This window comes from Oryza sativa, chromosome 11, assembly GCF_034140825.1.
Source record: "Oryza sativa Japonica Group chromosome 11, ASM3414082v1".
In the NCBI taxonomy this organism is placed as follows: domain Eukaryota; kingdom Viridiplantae; phylum Streptophyta; class Magnoliopsida; order Poales; family Poaceae; genus Oryza; species Oryza sativa.
The window spans coordinates 25,329,390-25,357,285 of NC_089045.1; the positions used below are offsets into that span (position 1 = coordinate 25,329,390).

The window sequence follows — 27,896 nt, forward strand, 5'->3', positions numbered from 1 at the left end:
TAGCATCTATCCAACTTGAGTAGAGAGCCCTTTGTTAGTTGCGATCTCCAGGGTGCGTGCGTTAGGACTGATCGGGAAACCTCGTCGAACAAATATGAGTAGACTAGATCTATTGTGGTGGTACCAAATACGAAGTTCTCCTTCTCATTGAAAAACAAGGTGTGCCTGTAAAGCAAGTGCCCCTAACAAGACCAATCCATATTACCGAGACCAATCTCGCTAGCCGCAAGAGAGAGGCCTATGTTCAAGGAATGAATCTTTTTTTGATAGGAAGGCTGGTGGCATACGAAGAGAGGGCGACAGAACATCTGCATTCCCTTTCTTTGATTGAGAGAAGGATAAAGCAGGGGATCGTGAAACCGATCCCCACTCCGCCTCACGCGCCCTGATAGGGGGCGCCCGCCGTTCAATGGCTGTGGGCCCCTCTCACGAAGTGCCATATAAAAGAGGGGGAGCTGTTGGCGCACGCAAACAAACGTTCGTCGTCGTGCACACGCACTCCCCACAAACCCTAGAACCCACCGATCCGGGATAGGCGCTGAAGTGAGGGGAAGCCTACCGTCGGGATCGCCGTCGCCTACACCGTCCACGCCACCGGTCGACCTCACCATCATCATCGACGTTGTCCACGCCGCCGACCCCGGGAGCACCCACAGGCAAAGCTACATTGTCGCCATGGCCGCATCAACCTCTAAGGGCAAAGGTACGTCCCTCACATCTCTCTCCCTCTTCCCCGTTCATTCTCTAAGTGCATCACTACTATTGCCATGAGTTAGTCTACCTCTAGATCCACACCTAGGCAAACACTAAGATCTAACAATGGTATCAGAGCCTTAACTAGGTGTAGATCTGGTAGGGTTAGAAAGAGAAAGAAGAAGGGGTCTCAGATCCCGAAGAAAAGCCAAAGAATTAAAACAAAAGCAAAAAAAAAAAACCTACCTCTCCCACCGCCGGTTGTCGCCGACGCTGCGCGGGAAGTCCTACCGCCGCCGCTAGCTGTCGCCGACAGGCGCGGGAAGTTCCACCACCTCCGCCGGCTTTCGCCTATGCCGAGGGTAGTACGCCGCCACCGCCGGCTGACACCGATGCGCGCGGGGAGTCCACCGCCGCTGCCGCCGGCTGTCGCCGACGCGCGCGGGAAGGAAGCGGGGAGAGGACCGCAAGGGGCGTCAAGGGCACCGTCGCAATGCCGCTCGACGTGTTGACAGAAAACACGAGGCCTGGGAGATCTGCTTAACTCCAGTGCAGGTCCAAAACTTGCCTTCATATGTGTGAGCGTGCCAGTTGATTTGATCCTGTAATCAACAAGAAATAAAGACAAGAGAACCGTGGTTAAATCTATAAATGATAGCCGATCAGCCAGGTGCCGATGACATATCATTTATATCTGAGCCGATGTCATCTGTATATCGATCGGCAATCGTAAATAAGTAAAGAAGAACTAAATCTACTTGATCGGCTGTAAATATTAACGATATATGATTCTTATGTCGATGTATACTTAAATCAGGTGATTGGAATAGATCGGTCATCATGCCGAGACAGTATAAATCACTTAGACCGAAATATACATCCACAACAGGACTATATATATATATTTATAGCGTAGCCGATCAGATAGATCTAGCGTGTATCGGCTAATACTCCGATACTACTCTATATTAAGATATTGAAGCAATAATAATATATCAAACAAGAGTTTAACATATTTAGTTATGGCAGTATCTTGACATAAAGGGCAGATTTAACATATTAATGAAGCAAATAGGATAACTGTAGTTAAATCAGATACGATCGGCTGAAACTCTGATGCTATTCTAATCGACAACTAGGTGGCAGGCTAGAGATCAATATTCTAAGCACGACTTAATAGATCAAACTCAATTGATGCAGCATTAAGTATGAAAAGAAGAACAATATCTAGACAATCAAGCCGCTAGAAGATTCATAGAATGGTAGATATCTTATATAATCTGGATCAACATCAAGATCTAACCTAATCGGATGCCTTCTGCATACAGATGTTGGTCGATAGTAGATTAGATAGCGATATTGCTGAAGATTATGTAAGATATATGATAACTTGACGAATTATATAAATAAGATTAGAGTGTCATAAAGATGGAAGCACTAATCCTAATAACACGATCCGTCATAACGAATTTTACCTTTTGTTGAAGATCGAAACCGATGCAGCTCAACCCGAAAGCAAAAACTCGTCGAAACAAAATTAAAGTAAAAGGATGGCGATGCGCCGGAATTGTATTGAACGTGTGTGTTAAAAATTACATAGGGCTCAGGGTCTATTTATACCCGAGGATTACAAGATATGCCCATACCGGACACGACCATTATCTCTAACAAACTCTAAATATCACGTCTTTGCGGCAGACTTTTGCCCACACTTATCTATAAGGAATTTACATAAAACATCCTAATTAATAGATACAATTGCCTTCCCAGGACTCTATCCATGCGTGGCAATCATCTTGAAGTACATCAACCTGAGCCCGACGCCGTGCACAAGTCGTATTGTCAGAATCGGCTATATCAGCTTATTTAGCTTAGCTCAACCTCAGCCGATCCTAGCCGTAGCCGATCTGGACTCCAGCCGATTCCTGCTTTGTTCCAGAACTCGATCTCCGCCTCCAACTCTTCTTCGATCAAATCCCCTTTCCTGACACAAATGCTACCAAATTTGGTTGTTAACACGACGGTGGCGCGCTCAGCCTAGGGCGAGCGTGCGCGCCGGCGAGGGGCCCTGCGGCGGCGCCGCCATCACCTCCAGCTGCCACCGACCGTGGCCACAGCGAAGAGAGGAGGGAGAAAGAGAAATGGCGCTAGGGTTTTTCGGCCGGCCGGGAGGGAGGGTTTTGTTCCCCCCGATCTCGGCGGTCAGCCGTCCGATCGTAACCCTAGCGATCGGATGGCTGAAAAAAGGCGCTTGGTTGGTGGCTGTGGGCCGAACGTGCCAGGCCGGCCAAAGTCTGATTTTGGTTCCTCGTGGCCGAAGCAAAAAAAGAAAAAGAAGTTAGATTTGGATCCCTATTTTAGAAGCTTTTATTATTTATGTTTATTGAAGTATTTATTTCTAAGCAATTTTAACCAACGTGAAAATTGTTCAGGGAGTAAAAAATTGTAAGAATTGCTTCTGAACATGTATGTAATTTTAAGTTTCCGCTGCTATAATGATGTTTACAAGTTTTCCATGCATTAGTTCTATTTCTGCCCAACGGTGATGTAGAATTAATGTGGTAGTATGTTGTATGTTTTAATTTTGACCAACGTTAAATTAAAACATACAAGAGTTTTATTTGTTTCTTGATTTATTTAAATTTGCTTTCAGGAACAACTAACCCACTTGTGTATATCTCGGCCGTTGAGCCCCTTAATGGGAATAATTAAGGCTCATGGCGAGAGAAGATTGAGATAGCACTTGCGCTGTCTAATATAGATTTAGCTCTCACCGAGCCCTGTCCCACTGCGCCAGTTGCGCCAGTGAGGGCGGAGGGTGAGAGCGAAGATGCTTTTAAGCAGAGAACGTTGGACCATGCTCCAATAGTATAGAAGTACGACACTGATCATGCGAAGTGGGAGTCTTCCAACCGCAAGTGCTTGATGGTAATCAAGAGCTCAATAGTGGAGGCAGTAAGGGGAGCAATCCCAGTATGCACCACCGCCACAGAGTATCTTCAGAGAGTGGAGAATCAGTTTACTATTTCTTCAAAGGCTTATGCGAGCTCCTTAATCAAGAGCTTAGTTACTATGAAGTACCATGGCGGAGATGTTAGAGAGTATATTTTGAAGATGAGCGGTATCACTTCAAAGCTCAAGAAGATAGACTTGGTTCTCCCTGACGACTTCCTAGTTCACCTCATTTTTGCCTCCTTGCCTTCAGAATTCGAGTCATTTGCTGTGAATTACAACTCATTGCCCGAAAACTGGAACATTGAGAAGTTGATTGCCATGTGTGTGCAAGAAGAGGATAGACCCAAAACTCGTGGTGATTCTGCAAATTATGTGAAGAACAAGAAGAGGAACAACCACAGTCAGAATGTCGCCTCTCCCAAAGCACGTGGAAAGGCACCACAGGTTGATCCAAATCCACGACAAGAAGTGGAGAGGGACGCTTGCAGGTGGTGCAAGCAGAAGGGGCACTTTCAGAAGGATTGCCCTGAATTCCTGAAGCATCTTTTAAAAAAGGGTGAGACATCATTACATTCGTAGATGAATCCCTGTATGTAAGTTATTCAAAATCCACTTGGTGGGTTGATTCAGGTGCGACTATTCATGTTGCAAATTCATTACAGGGCTTCCATACGAGGAGGATGCTAGCAAGAGGAGAAAGATGCATTAGAGTTGCAAATGGTGTCGAAGCTGAAGTCGAAGCTATTGGAGAATATCCATTAAAGTTGAATAATGGCTTCACACTTTATTTGCACAATGTGCTCTATGTACCCTCCTTAAGTAGAAATTTAGTTTCCGTTTCATGTTTGGCGGATGATGGATATAATTGCTATTTTGAACCAGATTTATGTTCAATTATATTCAAGAATAAGTGTGTGGGTCTTGCCATCCGAGAAGGCCAACTTTACATGGTGTCTGAACATGAGAATGCGAATGTTGTATGCAATGAAGAGAATGTTGCGTGCAATAGTGTGTCTTTCTTATCTACGAATGTAAGAAGTAAGCACAAAAGGTGCAATGAGGAAACCTCGGCAAAATTGTGGCACTGCCGTTTAGGCCACATTTCGAGGGGGAGAATTGAACGATTGATAAAAGAAGAAATTTTGCATCCATTAGACTTTGCGGATACAGAATATTGCATCGATTGCATTAATGGAAAGTATGTTAAACAAATAAAAAAAAGGAGCCATACGAAGTTTAGAAAAATTGGAAATCATACACACAGATATCTGTGGCCCTTTTCCAATTAAGACAGTGGATGGTTATGATTCATTTATAACATTCACAGATGATTATTCGCGTTATGGCTATATTTATCCAATTAAAGAACAATCAAAAGCATTGGATAAATTCAAGATATTTAAGGCTGAGGTAGAAAATCAGCATGATCTAAAGATTAAAGTAGTAAGGTCTGACCGTGGAGGAAAGTACTACGGTCGGCATACCCCTTATGGCCAAATACCTAGACCTTTTGCAAGGTTTCTACAGGAAAATGGCATACTAGTCCAGTACTCCACACCTGGCGAGCCTCAGCAGAACGGAGTAGCAGAAAGACGCAACCGTGCTCTAATGGACATGGTGCGTAGTATGCTAAGCCACTCCACTTTACCGATAAGTCTATGGATGGAGGCATTACAAACCGCTGCCCATATCCTTAATCGAGTACCAAGTAAGGCGGTGCTCAAAACACCGTATGAGCTATAGACAAGAAGGAAACCCACGCTAAATTATGTACGGGTGTGGGGCTGTCCAGCTGAGGCAAAGTTATTTAACCCAAATATTGGGAAGCTAGATCCCAAGACAGTAAGTTGCCATTTCATTGGCTACCCTGAGAAATCGAAAGGTTTTCATTTCTACTGTCCTGACAGACACACTAAGTTTGTAGAAACGAGACACGCAGTGTTTCTGGAGGATGACATAGTCAGCGGGAGCATGGTACCCCGAGAAATTAGTCTTGAAGAGAAGCGGGTATGTGTACCTACTCCGATGATTCAAGAACCTTTTTTTCTCGATACCTGCTGCTGCTGCACCGACAGTACAAAACGCTGCGGTGACAACACCTGATTTTAGTTCTCCTGTGACAACAACAACTGAGCAGGAACCTGAGATTCAGGATCCTCCAGAACAAGTTGTCACACAAGAGGAAGAGCAGCATCAGCCCCAAATAGATGAAGTACCACAACTCAGAAGATCTGAAAGAGAGAGAAGGACAACTATTACTAGTGACTACCAAGTCTATGCTAGTAAAGAAGTTCAAACAGAGGGAGATCCCACCTCTTTTGAAGAAGTCATGAGAAGTGCTCATTCATCGAAGTGGCTTGAAGCCATGAAAGATGAAATGAGATCAATGAGTACTAACAAAGTTTGGGACTTAGAAGAAATTCCTAAAGGAGCCAAAACAGTAGGCTGCAAATGGGTCTACAAAACAAAATGTGACTCCAAAGGGAATGTAGAAAGATATAAAGCATGACTTGTGGCAAAAGGGTTTACTCAAAGAGAAGGAATCGATTATAATGAGACCTTTTCTCTGGTGCCATGTAAAGATATCTTCAGGATCGTAATGGCACTTGTTGCACATTATGATCTAGAGCTACATTGAATGGATATAAAGATGGCATTTCTTAACGGGGATCTATATGATAACGTTTACATGGCACAACCCAAGGGTTTTGTTGTGGAAGGAAAAGAACAAATGGGGTGCCATCTAAAGAAATCCATTTATGGATTAAAACAGGCCTCCAGACAGTGGTACTTAAAGTTTGATGAAGTAATAAGAAGGTTTGGGTTTAATGAGAATGAAGAGAAGTTCAGAAATGGGAGATTTATTTTCCTAATCCTATATGTAGATGACATCCTACTCGCCACTAGTAGTGATGTTGATTTACTATTGGAGACGAAAAAGGTTTTGTCCTCGAATTTCGATATGAAAGATCTTGGTGAAGCCCCATTTGTTCTAGGAATAGAGATTCACCGGGATAGAAAAAAAGGGTTTTAGAATTATCGCAAAAGGCGTATCTGGAAAAAGTTCTAAATAAATACAGTATGCATGAGAGTAAGCCTACACCTGCTCCCATAGTCAAGGGCAATAGATTTGAAAAATTTTAATGTGATGAAAAAGTTGAAAGTTTGAAGAAAAAATTTCAAACTAAACTCGGCCTTAATTTAAATTTTAGGGGTTCAAAAATTCCAAATTGCGTTCGGTATAAAATACTATTCATGGTTTATTATCTAATAATAACAAAAATACAAATCAAACAAATATTTCAAATAAAACACACGATCAAACTTGGAAAAAAGAACTTTTGACTATGGTTAAGGGCCCTTTGAATCGCAGGATTGGAAAAACGTAGGAATAGGAAAAACGTAGGATTTTGATAAGAATGTAAGTGTAAAACAGAGGATTGCAAAACGCATGAAAAACCCAGGAATGACCGTTTGATTGAACCGCAGGAAAAACGCAGGAATTAGATGGGAGAGATAGACTCAAAGAAAAGTTAGCAAGAGGTTGAAGCTCTTGCTAAATTTCTTCCAAAATCTCTATATGATCGTCCATTCCATAGGAATTTCAAGGGATTAGATATGATTCAATCCTTTGTTTCAAAGGGTTTCATACGAAATTTTCCTATAGGATTGAAATCCTCTAAAATTCCTATGTTTTCCCTCCAATTCAAAGGGGCCCTTAGCTGTGTTTAGTTGGAGAAAAGGAAATTTTTGGGTGTCACATCAGACGTTTGACCGGATGTCGGAAGGGGTTTTCGAACACGAATGAAAAAACTAATTTCAAAACTCGCCTGGAAACCGCGAGACGAATCTTTTGAGCCTACTTAAGCCGTCATTAACACATGTGGGTTACTGTAGTACCTATGGCTAATCATGGCCTAATTAGGCTCAAAAGATTCGTCTCGCGATTTATAGCTAAACTGTGTAATTGGTTTTTCTTTTTGTCCACATTTAATGCTCCATGCATGTGTCAAAGATTCGATGTGATAGGTGAAGGGAAAAAGTTTTGAGAACCAAACTGGCGCTAGAGGAGCCAGGAGGAGTACTACAGCAGGCAGCACTGCAGCAGGCCCATGCCCCAAACACTGTGCATGTCAAATCGTGTCAGGTACGTATCCATCGCGCATCATGAATTCAGGATGAGGACGTGGCTGTGTAGATCAAACTAGTCATTTTCCATCGCATCAACTTGTCATATACACATAACTTTTCAGTCATATCATCTTTAATTTTAACCAAAATCTAAACTTTGCGCTGAACTAAACACAACCTGTGTTGGGGTATAAAATTTTAGCGTATCACATCGGATATATAAACACATATTTAAAGTATTAAACGTCGTCTAATAACAAAACAAATTATATAATCCACGTGTAAACCGCGAGACGAAATTTATTAATTAGGTTTAATAAATTCGCGGTTTACTCACGGATTCTGTAATTTGTATTTTTATTAGACAACGTTTAATATTTTAAATGTGTGTCCGTATATACGATGTGACACGGCAAAAATTTTAACCCTGGATCTAAATACAGCCTTACATCTTGTTTTTCACTTGTACGTTTTTCAAACAGTTAAATGGTGTATGTTTTTAAAATAATATTCTATACGAAAGTTGCTTTAAAATATTATATTAATCTATTTATTTAAAAAAGAGTAGTTAAGACTTAATTAATCATACGGTATTGAAATGTCCGTTTGGGTTTATAAAATCCCTTCCAAAACGCAGGTAGTAATGTAATGATACCTGCCTGGGCAGGTGCAAGTTAATAATGATGTAATGTAAAGTTGCAGGGTGTACAGGTGTGTAGCTGCTAGTTTAGGGTGGTGTAGCTGCTGCAGGGTCATGCCCTCCGGTAGAGTACAACCAAGGCTGTGTTCAGTTCAGTTTAAAATTTGGATTTTGGTTGAAATTAGAGATGATGTGACTGAAAAGTTGTGTGTATGATAGGTTGATGTGATGGAAAATGACTGAAGTTTGGATCCAAACTTTGGATCTAAACACAGCCCCAATCTTAGGCAGAGCAAATTAAGGTTGTAGATCCGAACTTTGGATCCAAACTTCAGTCCTTTTCCATCATATCAACCTGTTATATAGTTTGGATCCAAACTTTGCCTGTGTTTAGATCTAAAGTTTGGATCCAAACTTCAGTCCTTTTCCATCACATCAACCTGTCATACACACAACTTTTCAGTCACATCATCTCCAATTTCAACCAAAATCCTAACTTTGTACTGAAATAAACACAGTCTAAGGATGAGCACGCCACTAGTGCTGACGCTTTGTAGGTGGGTGGCGTCACCAGCACGGTTGGCGCCCTCCTATGCCACGTCAGCTAGAGAGGGCTGCGTGATGCCACGGTGGCAGAGGGACGGCGCCAAAGTTGGTGACGGCGCCAAAGTTGGTGGCGCTGTGCTGTTTGACCACGACGCCAGCCACTTTGGCGTCCTAAAAAGACTATTTCTGAGATAAGTTTTTTTAGGTCTATTTATGAAATAGGTTTTTGAAAAGAACCAAAATATGAAAAATCCAGGTGTATTATATGCGAGCCTGTGGCCTGTGTGTTTGAACACATCACGACAGAGCTTGGTGAAGAGAAAAGAATCATAAAGATTACAGTATTTTATTAAGATGGTCCCACCATAGTACATTCCTCCTAGCACTATTCTTTAATGGACCCCACGCTTAGGACCCTCTCTAAAATTATATACAGTACATTTGCTCACCCCCTCTTAAGAGCAAGTTCAATAGTACAGCCAACTACTAGCTCTAATTCATCTATAGGTAATTTAATAACTCATTCATACAATAGTTACATACTACACTATTAATACCTGGTCCCACCTGTCATACATACACTGTGTCTTAAAGTCTGTGCTATAGCTGATTACAAATCTGTAGCCCGCTGGCTTTTCTCTTTCCTAAAGCCGTCTCCAATGGGCAGCTCTTAGCTAGCTCATAGAGTTTTTTAATCGATGAACAGGACGCCAAGAGCTAGCTCGCACGCTCACCGAGGCGGTGCCCTCTCCCAGGTACGCTCGCCCAGACAGTGGCTGGCACTGTGCCGAGCGCGTATGAGCTAGCAGCCGGCTTATACAGCTGGATAAGGCTTATGCACAGACAAATCTCAGAATTTAGGCCTCCTTTGATTCATAGGAATTTCATGGGAAAAATGTAGGATTTAGGATTGGGCACTGTAGCAGCCTTTGATTCATAGGAGTAGGGCATAGGAAAGTTAGAGGAAATTTTCCTTTGGAACTCATTTCACAGGGAAAACATAGGAAAAGAAAACATCCACCCTAACCTCTTTTTTCCATCATGTGTGCGTAGGATGGAGATAAATGACAGACATATGCATCATTGTTGTTCTTTTAGAAGAAAATATACATTGTGATATTGTGGATAAGGCCAAAGTGACATGTATTAATACACTTCCTGACACTCTCTTTCCTGTGAAATTCCTATACCCATTCAAAGGGCTAGTAACATAACTTTCCTATGTTTTGCAATCCTCTGTTTTTACAGTTTCATTCCTACAAAAATCCTACGTTTTTCTTATTCCTCTGTTTTTTCATTCCTGTGATTCAAAAGGGCCCTTAGTGTATGATAACTGCTGTTCATCACATTCATGGGGAGAGGAGTCGGCTTCCCTTGTTTTCCTTCGCCTTCTCGTCAGGTGGATGTTATTGAGGGGGATCGGGATTGGGATGCTTGGAACGGGTGGATGTCGAGGAGGGAGAAAGAGATTGGGAGAAAGAGAGAGGTCAGGATAGCGCGCGAGTTGGAGAGACAACGAGATGCCAGAATGGCGGCAGCCGCGAAGGAGGAGATGGAGGGAGTACTAAGGGCGATGGATCGTCTTCCCGGTAGGATATCCGATCTGCTCCGGTCGGAGCGTGGGCACGCCGGCCTCTCCGTCCTCGCCCGCCGTGGCTTCGTCTTCACGGAGACGGAGCTGAGCAGCCTTGTTGCAGCACTGCGGCAGCTGCTGGCATCGGCCGAGCGAATTGGTCCGGGGCATGTCGACTCCCAGACCGTGAACCACTGCGCCTACTTGATAGATCTGGCTAGATGGATCGATGACCTCATCGATGGCTACGCACCAGATAAGGCCGAGACAGAGCTCCGGGAGCTGAACCTTGCCTGGATCGAGCAGCTTCTGCTTGTGACCGACGCGCCGCCGGCAGCGCCCGACGTCGTCGTCGACGTTGGCCCTCCCAGTATTCTTGTCGGCATCGACGTCCCAAGGAAGAAGCTGGCCAGATGGCTCACGGCCTCCGACGATGGGGAGGCGCAGCTGAAGGTGCTCTCTGTTGTCGGACCAGCTGGGATGGGCAAGACGACACTGGCCATGGATGTCTTCCGCCAGATCGAAGGGCAGTTCCAGTGCCGCGCGGTGGCCAGGCTCTCCGCAAGGCCGCCTCACAACGACAAGCTCCTCCGGCACATCATGTCGCAGATCACCGGGTCGCAGGCGGACGCGGCCACCTTGGACGGCGATGACTGCGCGCTGGCTTACGACATCAAACAATACCTGCAAACTAAGAGGTACTGTAGCTCGATCCCTTCTATTTAAGCAACACACTGTCTTCCTTTTAATACTAGTTTTAATTTTAATACTAGTCCCTGTTTAGATTCCAACTTTTTTTCTTTAAATTTTTAACTTTTTCGTCACATCGAACTTTTTCTACATACATAAACTTTAACTTTTTCGTCACATCGTTTTAATTTTTTCAAACTTTTAATTTTAGCGTGAAACTAAACACAGCATAAGTCCTGTCGGTTACATGTATTAATTCTGCAATAAACCAAACTGAACAAAGTTGAAGCAGAAGCAGGGCTAGCCCTGACTTTTTGGTGGCCCAGTGCGAAAAAAAAATAAAAGCCCCGATTCACCATAAAAATACAAGATAATATTTAAAAACTTATTGTCATTAACGAATTTCACACTAATTACTAAAAAAATATCTCTAGATTATTTAAACCAATTTCTTCTAATAGTTCTAGATTCAATCAGTGATGATAGTGTCAATAACAATCTTATTTACCAGCATCTTCTCAATGCACAAAGTAGCCTATCAGGCTTGGTACCGTAGTATACATATTTTAGAGGTCCCTAATTTTTGGAGGCCCAGTGCGGTCGCACTTCCCGCACTGCCCCAGGGCTGGCCCTGAGCAGAAGAAGAGCGTATATCAGAATTACAAAACACATGTGTTATAGTCGGTTATCAGTGCGCTACACATTAAGGCCCCTTTTCATTAGGAGGAAACACATATAGAAATTTTGAAGGATTTCAATCCCATAGAAAAAATTCCTATAAACATAAATTCCTATGGAAATGGACAATCCTATAAAGATTTTGGAGAAAACTTATCAAGAGCTCAAAGCTCTTGGAAAATTTCCTTTGAGTCTATCTCTGTCATCTGATTCCTATGTTTTTTCCTACGGTTCGATCAAATGGTCATTCTTGTATTTTACAATTCTCTGTTTTACACTTTTATTCCTGTTAGAATCATGTGTTTTTTCTATTCCTTTATTTTAGTTAAGAAATTAGTGCAAATATAAAAAAAGAAAAGTCACACTTAAAATACTTTTGATAATAAAGTAGGCCACAAACAAAATAAATAATAATTTCATAATATTTTGAATAAGACAAATAATCAGATGTTACAAATAAAAATTTAAAGCAACAAGTATTTTGCGACGGGTAGTACGGGACAAGTGGAGCTTGAGTAGCTGATGGGCCTCCAGCTATTTTTTACAGTCCTACAGATCCAACGGTGAACAAATGAAGTGGTGGGGCCCACTGCTACTCTGCTACTGTTGTACCGTGACCGGGGGCTGCTTAGGAGCGGTTGGATCTCACATTGGACGGTTGTAACCACTGACCACGAGTTGCCACTGTCAAGCTGTAGCAGCTATAATGGCCCTCCCGTGTTTAGATCAATGGCGTAAAGTTTTGGCGTGTTATATAGGATGTCGTATTGGGTATTCAGACACTAATAAAAAACTAATTATAAAATTCGTCTGTAAACCGCAAGACGAATTTATAAGCCTAATTAATTCATCATTAGCAAATGTTTACTGTAGCACCACATTGTCAGGTCATGGAGCAATTAGGCTTAAAATATTCATCTCACAAATTAGTCACAAATATGTGTAATTAGTTTTTTTTAAGTCTATATTTAATACTTCATGCAGATGTTTAAACTTTTGATGTGACAGGGTGAAAAATTTTAGGGTGTGATCTAAACAGGTCCTATATGGATTTCATATGATACGACAGGATTTGATTTTTGGATACACGTTTCGTCATTTGTCTAATTCAACTTTTTGTGCAAATATGTATAATACAAGTCAGCCAATAGTACCTCTACAAATAAAACAAATCACAAGATAGTTATATACTCCCTCCATCTATTTTTGATCATCATATTTCATCTTGGCACACAGTCCAAGTAAAAGTAATTCTACTTATCATCCATTTAAACATGTTACTAGTTATTTCTTGTAAACAAGCGATTCATTAAAATTTACATTTCTCGATGCCTATGCAACCAATCTTGTGTGGAAGAATGGAGAGTTACGCATTAAATCCGAGAAAGCCATTAAGAGGATAGGTTGTTGTATTGAAATATGACTATCAAAAATAAAATTTTCAGATTTGGAAATATAACTATCAAAAGTAGATGGAGGGAGTAATATTTTAAATAAGACGAATGGTTAAAAACTTATGTTTTTAATGGAAAATTTAGTGCCCCAGATTTTTTTTAAAGATAAATGGAAATTTAAATTATGTTATAATAATATAGCTAGTCCCCATTATTTCTTTCGTACATCGTATGCGGGTGGATGTGATCTAGGACAAGAAGAATTCTATATTTTAGTTAAAGAGTGCTATGTGAATTTTTTTTTCATGATGTCAACTGCCACCACATAGCAAACCCAACCATTGGTTTTTTTTTCACATTCTTAGATCTCAAATGAAATACAAAATTTTGTACACTGTAAAATTTAATTGAATTTTAGTTACGGACAACAATTTGAATTAAGTATGCTTATAAAAATGTGTGCAAGTATATATTGACGTCTGTTTTAAAGCAAAGTATATTGACATAGTGAGTACTTAAAAGACTAAGGTTGTGTTCTTAAGTGTGAGTTTCCAACTCATCTCCCTCGTTTTCGGTGCGTACATTTCACAAAATTGCTAAACGATATGTTTTGTTTTTAAAAAATCTATACGAAAGTTGTTTTAAAAATCATATTAATCCATTTTTTTAAAAATAATTAGTTATACTTAATTAATCATATGCTAATAAGTCGATCCATTCTACGTACGCAGGGATTAGTTTCCAACACAGCCTAAACTTGTATAGATAAATGCTTGAAATAATTAGTTGTTGCATCGCTTATTGTACCGAAATTGTACCTATCTTGCTAAGTTGTTGAATACTCACTTATTAGGCCCTGTTTAGTTCCTACGCAAAAACATTTCACCCTGTTACATAGAATGTTTGGACATATGCATGGAGTATTAAATATAAACAAAAAAAAACTAATTACACAGACGTGTAAATTGCGACGAATCTTTTAAGCTTAATTGCTCCATGATTTGACAATGTGGTGCTACAGTAAACATTTGTTAATGACGGATTAATTAGGCTTAATAAATTCGTCTCGCAGTTTACAGGCGGAATCTGTAATTTGTTTTATTATTGGTCTACGTTCGATATTTCAAATGTATGTACGTATATTCGATATGACACGACCAAACTTTTCACCCCTGGAACTAAACAGGGCCTTAGTTTCTATAGTAGATTGCACCCACATGTCAAGTTGTTGCACTGACATATTTAATTTTTAAGCTTTTGGACTGTTGGGGCAAAATCCAACGATTGAGTGTGTATTCTTTTTTGTATTCGATGCCTCAATCGCGGGCAACGTTTACATATTTATACGAGAGTGTACAAAGGGAAATTACACTGCTACCCATATTATCAACTAATCTAAGTGGCTGGCTAGTGGGCCAGCTTGTGGGCTCTCGGGTAATTCCCCTAGTGATAGGAGGACTGCGCCCATTAAGGAAGCAGCGCCGATTCCTGAGGGCGCCCGCTATTACTCGGGTAATGCCGTGCTCCGGATAATAGCATGCACCGTCTTGCCCTCGTCAACGATGTCAGAGGTGGTTGGCAGGCGTGCAGTGTGTATTTATGTAGTCCCACTACGCGCCTGATCCTCTATCCTATATCCAGGGCTCCAAGAGCCCTGGCTTCCTCCGGGGCCTTTGACCAGCCCCAGAAGCCTTGATAGAGTCTGGAAGCCTCAAATGGTTCCAGAGCGTACGGAGAGCTTCGGAGGCCTTGGTCGGCTCCGGAGCCCTCGAATAGTTCCGGAGCTTATGGATGGCTCGGAGGCCTTGGTCGGCTCCAGAGACCTTGAACGACCCCGGAGCCCTTGGCTTCCTTCGGAGCCTGTGAATTGCTCCGGAGGCCTTGGCAGGCCTTGGATGACTCCGGAGCCCCTAGGTGGCTCCGAAGGCCCAGGTCGGCTCTGGAGGCCTTGGCTAGCTCTGAAGCCCAGATCAGTAGATTCCTCCGGTCATTCTCCTAGGGTGGATGGCTCCGGTAGGTGCTGCATCACACGATGGAGGCTGGCTCCGCTACCCGGAGCCATCCCCCCAACATGGACTAAATTATATTGTGAATGCATTATATGACTTATTTTTAAGGTAATGAGAAATCGCAAGTACCAAAATAGTGCTCTTTGAATCAAAAGAATTTTTTTTTTAAGAATTTCGTAGGATTCAAATTCTATAGGAATTAATGTTTTCTATGTGGTCATTTGATTCAAAGGATTGAGGCTTTCCAAATCTTAAAATTCCGATGGAACGGCTCATTGCATATAGAGTTTGAGGAAAACTTAGCAAGAGCTCAAACCTCTTAAAAAATTTACTTTTGAGTCTATCACTCTCATTCAATTTCTGTGTTTTTCATAAGGTTCAGTCAAACGACTATTCCTGTGTTTTGCATCCATCTGTTTTACACTTACATTCCTATTAAAATCCTATGTTTTTTTTTCTATTTCTTCATTTTTTCAATCCTACTATCTAAAGCAGCCCTCAGTGTTTTTGGAGGCTATAAACCAGTTTGTTCGTTTTAAGCTGGCGATGTGATACATACACACAATTGCTGCAGGTACCTCATCGTAATCGATGATATGTGGAGAACATCGGACTGGGAGCACATCTGGGATGCTTTCCCGAGCAACAGATGCCACAGCCGCATAATAATCACTACGCGCATCAGAAGCGTCGCTCGCTCCTGCTGCTCGCACCCATGGCCTAACGGCCTCGTGCACGAGGTCAAGCCTCTCGGCGCGACAGATTCCGAGAGGCTGTTCTCGGCAGTGGCTCACGGTTGGCCGCGGCCAGCCAATTCTGGACGAGTCTCCAATGAGATTCTGAGGGTATGCGACGGCACACCGCTGCTCATAATTGCCATGGCCGGCCTGGTGTCGAAGCAGATGCAGGAAGAAGACTACGATGACGAAGAAGGAGATCAGAGTGGGGTGACGATGGATATCTCCAGACCTTGTGTTGCAGCATATTTGCCAAGCGGAATCAGAGAACTGAAGCAAGTCGAGGACACGCTGTCTCCTAGCTACGACAATCTCCCCTGCGAGCTGCGGCTACTGTCGCTGTACATGAGCACGTTCCCGCAGGGTTACGTGATCGACAAGCACCTCCTCATCAGGAAATGGAAGGCCGAGGGGCTGATCGCGGTGCACACGTTGCAGAGCGGGTTCGAGGAAAGAGCAGAGGAATGCTTCTCGCAGCTCGTCCAGCGGTGTATCATCCGTCCGGCGAGGACGAGGAGGAGGGCGTGCGATTGTGAATGCAACCCTTGCAGCTACCAGGTCAATCATTTCATGTTCCAGCTCCTCGCGTCGAAATCCGCGGACAAGAATTTCGTCACCACCAGTTGCTGCGACACCGGCACGCTCCGCGGCTCATCCGGCCTGCAGATACGGCGGGTGTTCCTCCACCATGGCCAGCAGCAGCAGCAGCCTGCAGATCAGGAGGTCCCGGCGCAGATGGAAGAGATGTTCTCCTTCACTCGCTCGCTCACGGTCTCTGGAGAAGTGGACGGTATTTCTCTTGAAATGTTCCCGCATCTGGTTGTGCTGGATCTGCAAGGCTGGGAGAAGCTGAAAGACGATGACCTGCCACGGATATTCAGCAGCGGCAAACTGTTCCTGCTCAGGTATCTCAGCCTGAGGAACACGCGTATCAGCGAGCTCCCGCCGGAGATCGGGATGCTGAGCTCGCTCGAGACGTTGGACGCCAGCCACACCCGGATCGCCAAGCTCCCACCGGAGGTGTGCACCCTGCGCTCGCTGGAGGAGCTCGACCTGAGAAGCACCCGGATACAGCGGCTGCCGGAGCGAATCGACGACCTAGTGGCGCTGCGGCATCTGCGCGCTGGCGACGGCGCGGCGAGCACGAGGATCCCCAAGGGGATCGATTGGGGGATGCTCCGGGATACGTTGGAGACACTAGCAGCTGTCGATCTACGCGAATGCTCAGCCGACGTCGTCAGGAAACTTTCCCTTCTTCGTTGCCTGGAGGTGCTTTCCGTGTCGCTATCCCTTCGCCAGTGCACCGACAAGGAGTACCAGGACAACCTGAGCTTCCTCGTCCAGAGGTTGAAGTGCCTCAGGTCGCTGACGATCCGCTGCGAGCTCGGCTGCTCCATGGAGTTCCTCGATTTCTCGCCGGAAGACGCGCCTCAGAACCTGCGACACGTCGCGATGCACGCCCGGTTCCTCACCGTCCCGCGGTGGATCGCAGGGCTCAACCACCTCTCCTCGCTTCATATCAGGGTCTGCAAGCTAGCCCCAGAAGGCGTCAAGATTCTTGGACGTTTGCACAGGTTGGAGTGCCTCGAGCTGGGGCTGGATTTCCTCCCAAGAGAAGCCATTGTGATCCAAGGTCAGGGGTTCATGTCCAGCTCTCAAAACAGAAGCAACAGAGCTCCCCTGAACTCAAAAATCCATGAAGAAGAAGAAGACGGCGACGACGAGAAGAATGGGATCATCATCTACCCGTTCCGTGAGCTCCTGAGATTGTCCGTCGATTGCCGGGTGCCATGGCTGGTGTTCAAGGAAGGGGCCATGCCGAAGCTAACTGACCTCGAGCTGAAGCTCTCCACGGGCCCGGCGAGCCATGAGAGCCCGCCGTCGGGCATCGCCAACCTCCTGAGCCTCGAGCAGGTCGCCGTGCAGTACGACGCGTGGTACATCAACAGCCGGAGCGTCAGGGCGACGGTGGACGCCATCCGGAGGCAGGTCGCCGAGCTCCGGTACACGGTCAAGCTCGTCAACAATGGCGTCGAGGAGGATGTGGAGGCAGTAATTAATCCTCGCCGAGACAGCTGAGCGCGGTAAGAACGGAGACGCGCGTGTATACTGTCAACTTGTCAATTGTCATGTACGCTTACCATGTTGCTCCACCTTCCCTCCTTCCTGACATTCTGCAAGCTCTGGCCCATGCACCAGCAAGTCAATAAAGTCGTCTGGTCTTCTGTTACTCTATTGTGATTAAGATATTTTCAGCTTGAGTTATTCTTCAAGAAAATGAGGCCGTGTTTAGTTACAAAATTTTTCTTCAAACTTCCAACTTTTCCATCACATCAAAACTTTTCTACACACACAAACTTTTAACTTTTCCATCACATCGTTTTAATTTCAACCAAACTTCTAATTTTGGTGTGAACTAAACACAGCCTGAATCAACTCTTACACGCATAGTACAGTGCGTGTAATTAAGAACTTTTGAATTTCTGAAATCCCCTTAATGTCCTTGCAAAATAAAAATAACTTATGAATTTCCCTGAACCGTTCAAAAAACACGATCCATGAATTCACCACGATAGCTAAAACCGGATAAAATATTGTCTAGAATGCTACGATATTGCAATTTGAAGGTCACGTTATGTCTGCTATTACAGTTCATGAATTTGATTTAAACTCGATGACAAGCTAAGAGAGCTCAAGTGAACTTATTCGAAACGATTTTGCTAGATATTTGTCATCAAATTTCTCCCCCTAATATTTGTCAGATGTAATTACAGTACAATCGTAGTGTAATTACACTGTAACTTGCATGTAATTACACTGTAACTATAATGTAACTTGTATGTAACTTTCAAGAATCTCTCGGTAACATGTTATTTCAGTAAAATAGAGGTCGTGGGAACAAATCCTTTCACATATGTGTGTGCTATGATTTTTTTCTTCCTCACCAGAACAAATCTTGTAATAGATCTAACGATTCAAAATTACGTGAAACTTACATACAAGTTACACTATAGTCGCATGCAAGTTACAGTGTAATTACATACAAGTTATAGTGTAATTACACTACGATTGTACTATAATTACATCTGTCAAATTTTTACTAGAAAATTTGTCGACAAATATATAGGTGGTCCCATTCGAAATGTAAATACACTGGCCCAACGGCCCACGAGGCCATGATACCAAGAAGTGATTGGGCCGGCCCGGTTAGGGTTTTTCCGCACCGATCCAGAATTCCAGATCCCCCACCCCATCCTCTCTCCCTAACCCTACCAGTTTACCACCCTTCCTCCCCGGCGGCGCAGGGAAGCACAAGCCCGGCGGCGAAGAGCGCGCTCAGACGAGTTCGCCATCGGCGATGGCCTCGTCGTCATCACCACCGACAGCTTCATGGAGTAGAAGGTGCCGACCGGCGACCGCCCAGGTCAAGCGCATCGCCGAGGACCCCGATGACCGTAAGACGCGTCTCCTCTTCCTACCTCTTCAGTCTCCTTCCGCTTGGAAGCTTCCGGATGCGTGAATTCTGAAGTGTGTGGTTGTGGATGCAGAGCCGGAAGAGTCTCTTCTCGTGATTATTGGGGAGGATTAACAGTGCCGTGTAGGGCCCGTCGAACAGGACCATCATCAGTTCATCACCGAGGTTAGCTTGCATTGCCATATGTTATCTCTACTTACCACTCGTGCTACTAGAAACTCTTGACTAGTAGGTGTGTGATGCTTGTCCGGAATGTGATAATTTGCATATAATTCTGAACCTGTAGCGCTCTTGTTTAGCATTCGACATGTATCTGTGGACTGACAAGTGAAGTTGTTTGATAGTCAAAAAATTACCAGATATGGTTGAAAAATCACTGTTACGTATGTGCGACTGTCACAGTTTATTGATGGCAACAGTATGAATTAACATGACATATGTTTGTAGTCATTGAACTGGTGATAAATACCTTGCAGGCTTCTTGATTTGAATTGAGTCTGGCAATATAGTGCAAATGACAAAATGGTAGTTTGTGTTGTCTGTTCACTAACCAAAAACATGCTACATTTATGCATAACGCATGCTGGTTATTTGTTGCCGTTTTACCTTTTATTAAACATGCTGACTTTGTAACTGTATGGGAATGAACAGGTTTTTCCATCAACTTTATCATGGGATGCTTTTACATTCTGTTTGGTTTATGCATGTACAGACTGGACAATGCCTGAAGGAGTCAGACAAGGAACAAGGACATCAGAAAACAATTACTTCACTTTCCAAATCTTCAGATTGATCGCCTTTCCAAACAGGCTCCTTGGATAAGTCTGCTAAGGTGATATTTTGTTGATGCTGCTAGCATAATCATGTCTTCAATTGTTTGTACTTCATACTACAAATATGATTATTTACTGTCATGCACATTTCTATCTGGCTAGCTATGGGATACAAGAACTCTTGACACTGATCAAGACATGTGTCACTGAGCGACCTATGTCACAATACCTAATTCCTAAATACATTTCCTCAAGTTCTTTTATAGATGCAATGTTTTTACAAGATTACATGGTCATGCCTTAAATTACTTCGTTTTATGTTATGCTAACTGCATATGTTCCCAACATGTTATTGTTGGGATCGAAATGCCTATGGTCTCTGTTTCTTTATTTTGCTCTGAAGTAAACCTCCTGATTAGTTGAATATGGATATTACTTATGCTTTTTTTTGATGATTTTGGTTGGCACAAGTTTTTTCTCACTTTTGAGTCATTTTCCTTCTATGATTAGTTTTACTATAAGACGAGAGCAACAAATGATTCATTCACATGCTTCTTTTTTTTTTTGAGGAAAATTCACATGCTTCTTATCTGCAATTAGTACTTTTACATGCATACATGCATACATAACAATGAATATACACCAGGAAGTGCAAAAGCACCTATGTACCTGTCCAGCACATCTTTTCACCCTGGATTTGCCCTAATTCCATATAATTTGTTTGAGTGCTGTTGGCTGTCATGGATGTGTAGTTGTACTAACACGAAAAAAATGTCTAATTGGCCACATCTGAATTGTTCACCTGAGATGTTACTGTAACGAGTAGTCAGCTCATCTTGTTCCCATTCCTATTCTAACTACTAATCACAAGAATTCTTCGTTGTGTTAGGTGGTTATTGGAGGTGGTCAAGATGCTATGAATGTGACTATGACAAACTGTCTTGCAGGAAAATTTGAACCGAAGTTCTTTCACAAGGTCAGTTCTTCGCACATAGTTTGTCTTATGTTTTAGTGAGAACAATGATAGTGTAGATCTCCTTTACAAAGTTATTTTTTTCTGTTCAAGAATAAGGCGCCTATATTTTTTTCTTTAGATTTTGCAAGAGGAAATTGGTGTTAAAGGCCATTTTGGACCAATTAACGTGCTGGCATTTAATCCTGATGGATGGAGGTAATATTCTTAATACATCTGTCTGCATTATTGTAAGAATGCTATATTTAAGTTTTACCTATGTACTTATGTTCTGGATTAGCTTTTGTTCCATATTACTTCTGTGTGTTTTCTGCTCAAGGATTATAAGCCATGTTATGCCATCACAATATACGCTATTCTGAATCATATTAAGATGTCATAAACATTATGAGAGCAGGTGTCTATTTTCTATGTTACTCAGTGTATAGATTTATAGTACATTGTTGTGGTTCTACTGGCTATGTTCCCATGGGCATTTATCTCCTTTTTTTACTTAAGCTTTGACTTTTGCATTGTCGTACAACCGTCATTCACCTGTCATTTTAACCCCACCACCCCTCTAGTTTTGTCCCTTAAATTGATTCATTGGTCTCACTTGTTCTCTATTGAATTCTTATGCTGTTTGTTTATTTTCGTTTTGTTGAAGTTCTTTTCTTGTGTCATACATAGCTCAGTGATTGTAGTCACTTTTGTTGGTAATATACGCTATGCTGACCATAGTTTGATGATGAATGAGAATATGAGAGCTATGCTGTCCAAGATTAAATTTGATCTGTTAGTGCGCAATTTAGTTGCATTCTTAGTGTGGCTGTTTGAAGCGTAGTATATGTCTAATGATTTCGAAGCTCAGTGATTTCAACCAGTCACATTGGTTTTATACGCTATTCTGATTGGAGCTGTTGAAAAATAATACTTATGAGAGCTGCCTTTTCTGTCAACATCCACAAGGCATACTAGGAAGAAACATAGTTATCTGTTACCCCCATATTATATAATTATTATGTTGATGCAAGGTGTTTCTTGTATTGATTCAATGCATGTGCAGATGGTAGTGGCTTCATGATTATTTCCAATGCATTTTCCATTGGGAGCCACTATTGCTTTGTTTGAAAATTGTATTACCTCCGTTTTTTAATAGATGACGCCGTTGACTTTTTATCACGCGTTTGACCATTTGTCTTATTCAAAAAATTTACGTAATTATAATTTATTATGTTGCGAGTTGTTTTATCACTCAAAATACTTTAAGCATGATTTATATCTTATACATTTGCATAAATTTTTTTGAATAAGACGAATGGTCAAACATATGTTTAAAAGTCAACGGCGTTATCTATTAAAAAACGGAGGGAGTATAATGCTATGTAAATAGCTTTTCGAGTGGTGGTGAAGTATGTGAGACTGCATCATTTTGATTCCGACTAATTCAACATCAAGATTTAACCTAAAGTTTAACGGTTTTCTCCGAGGTAAGATGCCCATTGGCAGTAAAGCTACACAGCATGTTACTGAATTAAATATAAATATTATTTTTACAGCTTGACTCTTATTCAAGTTCCTCGAGTAGTGAAGTGTTCATTTGCAATTATCTGTGATAGATTATAGGAGTATAACACTTATGTTGGTTAATCTTGGAACTGTGTTGCTGTATGATTTTGCCTTTAGCCTAAACGGTTGTTCTGCAACTTGTCTACATGCTGCGTTTGAGAAACAGGCCGAAGGTACTTTTTGTGGTTGAGGTGGACCAGTTTGAGAAACAGACGAAAGGCACTTCTCTCCATCACGTGGTGAAACTGTTGTTTAGCTACTGATGGAGTGATGGTGTACTGCTTTTCATACATTCTTGTTGCACTGGACGTCCAGCTTTAAAGATACTCGAGACTTTTTGTACATTCAGCAATCGAAAGCGCCTTGTACCGCATGCTAGCATAATTTTGTTTTTCCATTCTTGGTTCACTTAACCATATATCAAGTTTTCGGCAGATCCTTCGTCTATGTGCTTTGGTTCGTTCTGCGTATTCTATCCTACACTAGGCGCCTTTTTTGAGAGTCTCATCTCACGGCAATTTCATGAGAGAAGTTCTGCCCGCTTTTTACTATGAAGTCGTGCTGGCAGTGGCACTAGTAAGTTCTATTAAGTTTTCTGGAGCACACTCACTCTAAATACTGTACTGAGGCTTGGGCCTGAAACTCCAGATCGAATTTACAATTTTTTTTAACTTATAGGAAAAAAGTTATAATTAATGGCAAGACTAGAAAAACAACATTGATTTTAACGAATTACTTTAACTTGGTTTTGGACTTGCGAGTCTCGAATATTTGTGCACAAAACTGGGGCGTCAACCTGCAGTACTGAATACTAGTAAACAGTAAACACATCATCAGTAGTTCAGTACTACTACGTAACACAGCGACACCGAGGTTTGGCCAGTTGTGTTATTGCCGCTGAATCCCATCGTCATATTCAGTTCTAATTAATCTCGACTGTCACCACTCATCACAGCCACGTAATCACCGTTCTCGCCAGCTTCAGTCCCAGTCAAAACTTATACAACGCAGATTTGCCATGTCTGATGTTGTCATGTCCAACATTTTCCCAAGTTCTTAGCCCCAAATGCGCTGTACAAGACGCCATGCATGAGCTAGCTCAATTAGAGAGGTACAATGTATAGCTATTACAACAAGGGAGTCTGATACGAATGAACATGCAGCCTGCAACAACATGACTATACTCGCATAATTATGTTTGAACGAAAACATGGACACAGAAATAGAACTTACAGATACAAGTGGCCAACAGCAACTACACACAGAAATTACAGATACAAACTTTTTAGATAATGTACAGATACAAACTGGCCAACGGCAATACAGAAGCGACCATGAGATGCAAGAGTTTTATGCCATTTGCCAGCAAAAGTACAGAAGCTTCTTCTTGTCTGCTCCTAAATCCTAATCGAAGCTGAAGCAGTGCAGGCCGTCCTCCTTTATTAACTCTGTCCCCTTAGGAGTCAGGAGAGGAGGACATCATCCCCTGCTCGCAAAAGCCAACAAGTAAGGAATTTATCAGCTAAAATGGGAGTTACTAATTGCTAGTAGAAACGAACAGTAATTTACCATTTCCTTGGGACCTTGGTTGCTTAGAGTTAAGTATGGCTCTCTGTTTCACCTTCAACTTCAATCTCGCTTTGAACCTGTATTGTTGTCCTCAGTGTGGCCTCATCGGCCGCTTGAGCACCATCCTCCGCTGCATCGACTTCGGATCCTGTTGCACTCTCTTCCTTCTTGTCACTTGACCGAATAACATCTTTTCTGATGCCATTTGATGAAAAGGTCAATAGTGTTGCTATGCTTGGCAACCTCTTTGCTAACTGCGTCTGTCGTCATCTTAATGTTGGGGCTGTTGATGTACCGTATGTTGTAGCATAGTGTTACCTCTGTAAGCTCTTTAAGGTTGTTGATACCTGAAGGAACACTCATCTCGCTTGCAGGGGATGCGTGCAAATTCAGTCGAAGATATGTGAGTTTCGGCATAGCCTCTTCTTCGAAGGTCAGCCATGGGACAGGGCAATCAAGGGAGAATCTCTCAAGCTCTTTGAACCCTTCTTTCTCAATCACTATTGGATTTTCAGGAATGAACTCCAAGCCTAGTACCAGGCGCTGTAATTTGATCAAGCCCGCGAGGATCTTGACATCATCTGCCACTTGTTTGCAGACCGTGATCTGCAAGAAAGTAAGACGGTCGAGCCTTTCGATCCATTGGGGAACACGGGAAAATTTTCCAGCTATTACCTTAAATTTCTCAAGATTTTCAGGTGGTTCTGTTAGAGAACCGAGGAACTCCATGGAACAACCGAGCCCACAATGAATAGTCATGGACTTAAGCTCCCACCATCCTTCTATGGATGATCGTAGGGCTTGTTGGTAGTCTTTGTCACTGCACTGGTGAAAGGACCATGTTATTGTGAGGACCTCCAACTGCTTCAGATCACCAAGAGACTGTACTGATTTTACAGAGAATTCACTTAAATCGATAGTTGCTAGCGTCTTTAGATATCTTAATTGGTGGATCGTCTCGGGTATCTTTGTTAGCACTGTTTGGTCGGAATCAATCATTCCAGATCCAGCTCCAGCAGCACCAACAATAAGATTTCTCAACCACTTTATCCGCACAATTTGATCTGGCAACTGGCTTATTAGTGTGCCTCTTAGGTCTAGCGTCTCCAGATTAGGTAGCCGGCACACTCCAGAGGGGAGATCACTTATCTTGGTGTGGCTTATATCCAATCTCTCTAGGCTAGTCAATTCCTTGACTTTCTCTGGAAGATGTCTTATCCATGTGCCTCTTAGGTCCAGCATCTTCAAATGCTTTAGCTCCCACACTTCTGATGGGATCTCACTTATGGTGGTGTGGCTGACGTCCAATGTCCCCAGGATGTGCAGCTCCTTGATCTGAGGTGGGAGCTTGCTGACCCTTGTGTTCCTGACGCTCAGATACCTCAGCATAAACATTTTGCATATTTGCAGTAGGTCCTCATCCTTCAAATTCTCCCAGCCTTGAAGATCCAACAACACCAGATAGGCAAACTTGTCTAGAGGGACTGTTGTTCTGTCGACTGCACCAGATATGAGTAGTGAACGAGTCTGAGACAAATCCATTTGCTGCAGCATAGCTGGAAGCTGCGGATCAGGATGGTGGAGAGCTAGACGGCGTGCTATCCGAGTGGTGTTGCCACCACCGCTCGGTGCTAAGGTGAGCGTTGAGCTGGTAAAAACAAGACCCATCTCTGCTGCTCTGGAGGCAAGAAACCTCAGTATGAAAGGATTGACCTGCCACTGGCACAAGTCATCTTCATCAATATTGAGTCCACAGTTCTCTGCTGCTGGGATGATGATTTTCCTGTTGAGCAACCAAGAGAAATACCGCTTTCCAAAATCTGGACTAAGATCCCACTCAGGGATGAACCCTTCGTATTCCAATATCGTGGCAAGATGATCCTTGTTCTCAAACACATATCCCTGTGGAAACATGCTTAGGTAGAGTGACGGTTGTCTCAGCTCATCACTGTAATCAAATGATAGCAAGTGTTCAAATTGTTTCAGCAGCAAGCGAACTTGTTCCACCCTAGGAACTGCAGAGCTGCCGTATTGCTGTTGATGTTGTTTCAACCAATCTGCCATACTAGTTATGAACAATGGTATTCCTCTACACATGTTCAAGATTTCATCACATAATAGCCTAAGATTGTCTGGAAGGCAACCATCCATGGAACTAAAAGCTTTTGTGCGAAGCAGCTTCTCTGAATCCGAGTCATTGAGAGGCTTCATCTGATGCACAACCCCATTATAATTAGACAAAAACCACCCAGAAACCTGCTCATCGCGAGCTGTAAACAATATTCTGCTACTGCAGTTATTATTAGGAAATGCACCCTTGATCATTTCCAAATCTGATCCGTCGAATATATCATCAATCAAAGCAAAGTATCTGGAGGGAGAATACGAAGAGAGAAAATATTAAGAGAATTCGAGCTCTGATGCTGCTCCGTAAGAGAAGTTCTAAATGAGTACAGTACTATATAGCAGCTGAATTAAGCAAGCAGTACATGTTGTTTACCTCTTATCCTTGAGGCATTCTGATATGTTGCGAGCCAACAGCTCTGGGTCGTCCTCCAACATCGTGATTTCTGAGCTGTTAGGTGATGATGGTGCCTCCAGTTGCTCCATGATCTGCTTGAGGATGGTTTGAAGAAGAAGCTGCTTGCTCCTGTGAGCTGGCCTGCGGGATAATTTAGCCACAACGTGGCACTGGAAATGAGTTTGGCACCGGAGTCGACGGTGGAGCTCCATGGCAAGAGTGGTCTTGCCAATGCCGGCGGGTCCAGCAATGGCCATGACCCGGAGGCTCTTGTCGGCGGCCATGAGCCATCCGAGCAGCTCGTTTGCCGTGCCGTCGATGCCAACAAGATGATCATGGACGGCAGCAGCCTCGACTTGGGCTGCTTGATGCAGTGATGGCATGAGCTCCGAGCTTGGGAGCTTGAGGCGTGGATCATTGGAGAACACACGGTAGAGATAGTACGCCTTACCCGGAGTGTCATAGTTGAAAGACATTGGGCGGCGGAAGCACCGCATGGGTGGTTTTCGCAGCAGCGAGCGAGGTGCTTCTTCTCGGTGCCGTTTACACAGAAGTTTCACTATATCTATGGCGTCCCTCGTCTCGAGCTTCAGCATCATAAGCCAACTTTCGTGTCTATCGATGAGATCGACTACACAACGATCTCATCATAAGTTACACAGAAGTTTCACTACACAATGATGGAAGTTCTTCCCATCGCTCCCTCCGACATGATCCCCGGCCGCACGCCTGCAAGACTGTACGGCTATCTGTATCTGGTAAGGACTCAAGACTGTACGGCCGTACGCCTGGTAAGACTGTACGCCTGCACGACTGCGCGGCAGAACAAAATTACTGCAGCAAACATATGTATTGCAGATGCATGCCGAAATGCATGCTAGACGATAAGACGAGTACTCCCTCCGTCCCAAAAAAAAATCCAATCCTGAGTTTGAATCTGGACATAATGTATGTCTATTTCGCTAATGTTTGCGCGCTACTAAAGCAGGGA

General features: G+C 43.0%; 2 protein-coding genes, 1 long non-coding RNA gene, 3 other non-coding genes and 1 pseudogene across 7 annotated transcripts; 6 read left to right on the forward strand and 1 right to left on the reverse strand.

Moving 5' to 3' along the window:
• The first annotated feature begins 675 nt into the window (after window positions 1-675).
• LOC136354217 (uncharacterized) lies at window positions 676-4,357 on the forward strand (annotated as a pseudogene).
• A 5,984-nt stretch (window positions 4,358-10,341) lies between these two features.
• On the forward strand, window positions 10,342-18,276 carry LOC4350886 (disease resistance protein PIK5-NP-like). The gene is made up of 2 exons (XM_015760275.3): window positions 10,342-11,236; window positions 15,884-18,276. The coding sequence occupies exons 1-2, from the start codon at window positions 10,413-10,415 to the stop codon at window positions 18,123-18,125; spliced, it is 3,066 nt and encodes a 1,021-aa protein (XP_015615761.2). The 5' UTR covers window positions 10,342-10,412; the 3' UTR covers window positions 18,126-18,276.
• Window positions 18,277-19,311: 1,035 nt separating this feature from the next.
• Window positions 19,312-23,262, forward strand: LOC9268214 (uncharacterized). Of its 2 annotated transcripts, XR_001541534.3 has the most exons (6): window positions 19,312-19,501; window positions 19,595-19,686; window positions 20,234-20,353; window positions 21,184-21,270; window positions 21,389-21,465; window positions 22,982-23,262. It is a non-coding gene; the product is annotated as an uncharacterized lncRNA (long non-coding RNA). The 2 variants fall into 2 exon arrangements; XR_001541533.3 differs by having other exon boundaries at window positions 21,389-23,262.
• On the forward strand, window positions 21,579-21,663 carry LOC112937239 (small nucleolar RNA U54). Its single transcript, XR_003239754.1, has one exon. It is a non-coding gene; the product is annotated as a small nucleolar RNA U54 (small nucleolar RNA).
• LOC112937238 (small nucleolar RNA U54) lies at window positions 21,935-22,015 on the forward strand. Its single transcript, XR_003239753.1, has one exon. It is a non-coding gene; the product is annotated as a small nucleolar RNA U54 (small nucleolar RNA).
• Window positions 22,111-22,191, forward strand: LOC112937237 (small nucleolar RNA U54). The gene has a single exon (XR_003239752.1). It is a non-coding gene; the product is annotated as a small nucleolar RNA U54 (small nucleolar RNA).
• Window positions 23,263-23,868: 606 nt separating the features above from the next.
• LOC4350888 (disease resistance protein Pikm1-TS-like) lies at window positions 23,869-27,895 on the reverse strand. Its single transcript, XM_015762138.3, has 3 exons — window positions 26,885-27,895; window positions 24,385-26,755; window positions 23,869-24,301 (listed from the first exon to the last, which is right to left on the reverse strand). The coding sequence occupies exons 1-2, from the start codon at window positions 27,502-27,504 to the stop codon at window positions 24,556-24,558; spliced, it is 2,820 nt and encodes a 939-aa protein (XP_015617624.1). The 5' UTR covers window positions 27,505-27,895; the 3' UTR covers window positions 23,869-24,301; window positions 24,385-24,555.
• Between the last annotated feature and the right edge of the window lies 1 nt (window position 27,896).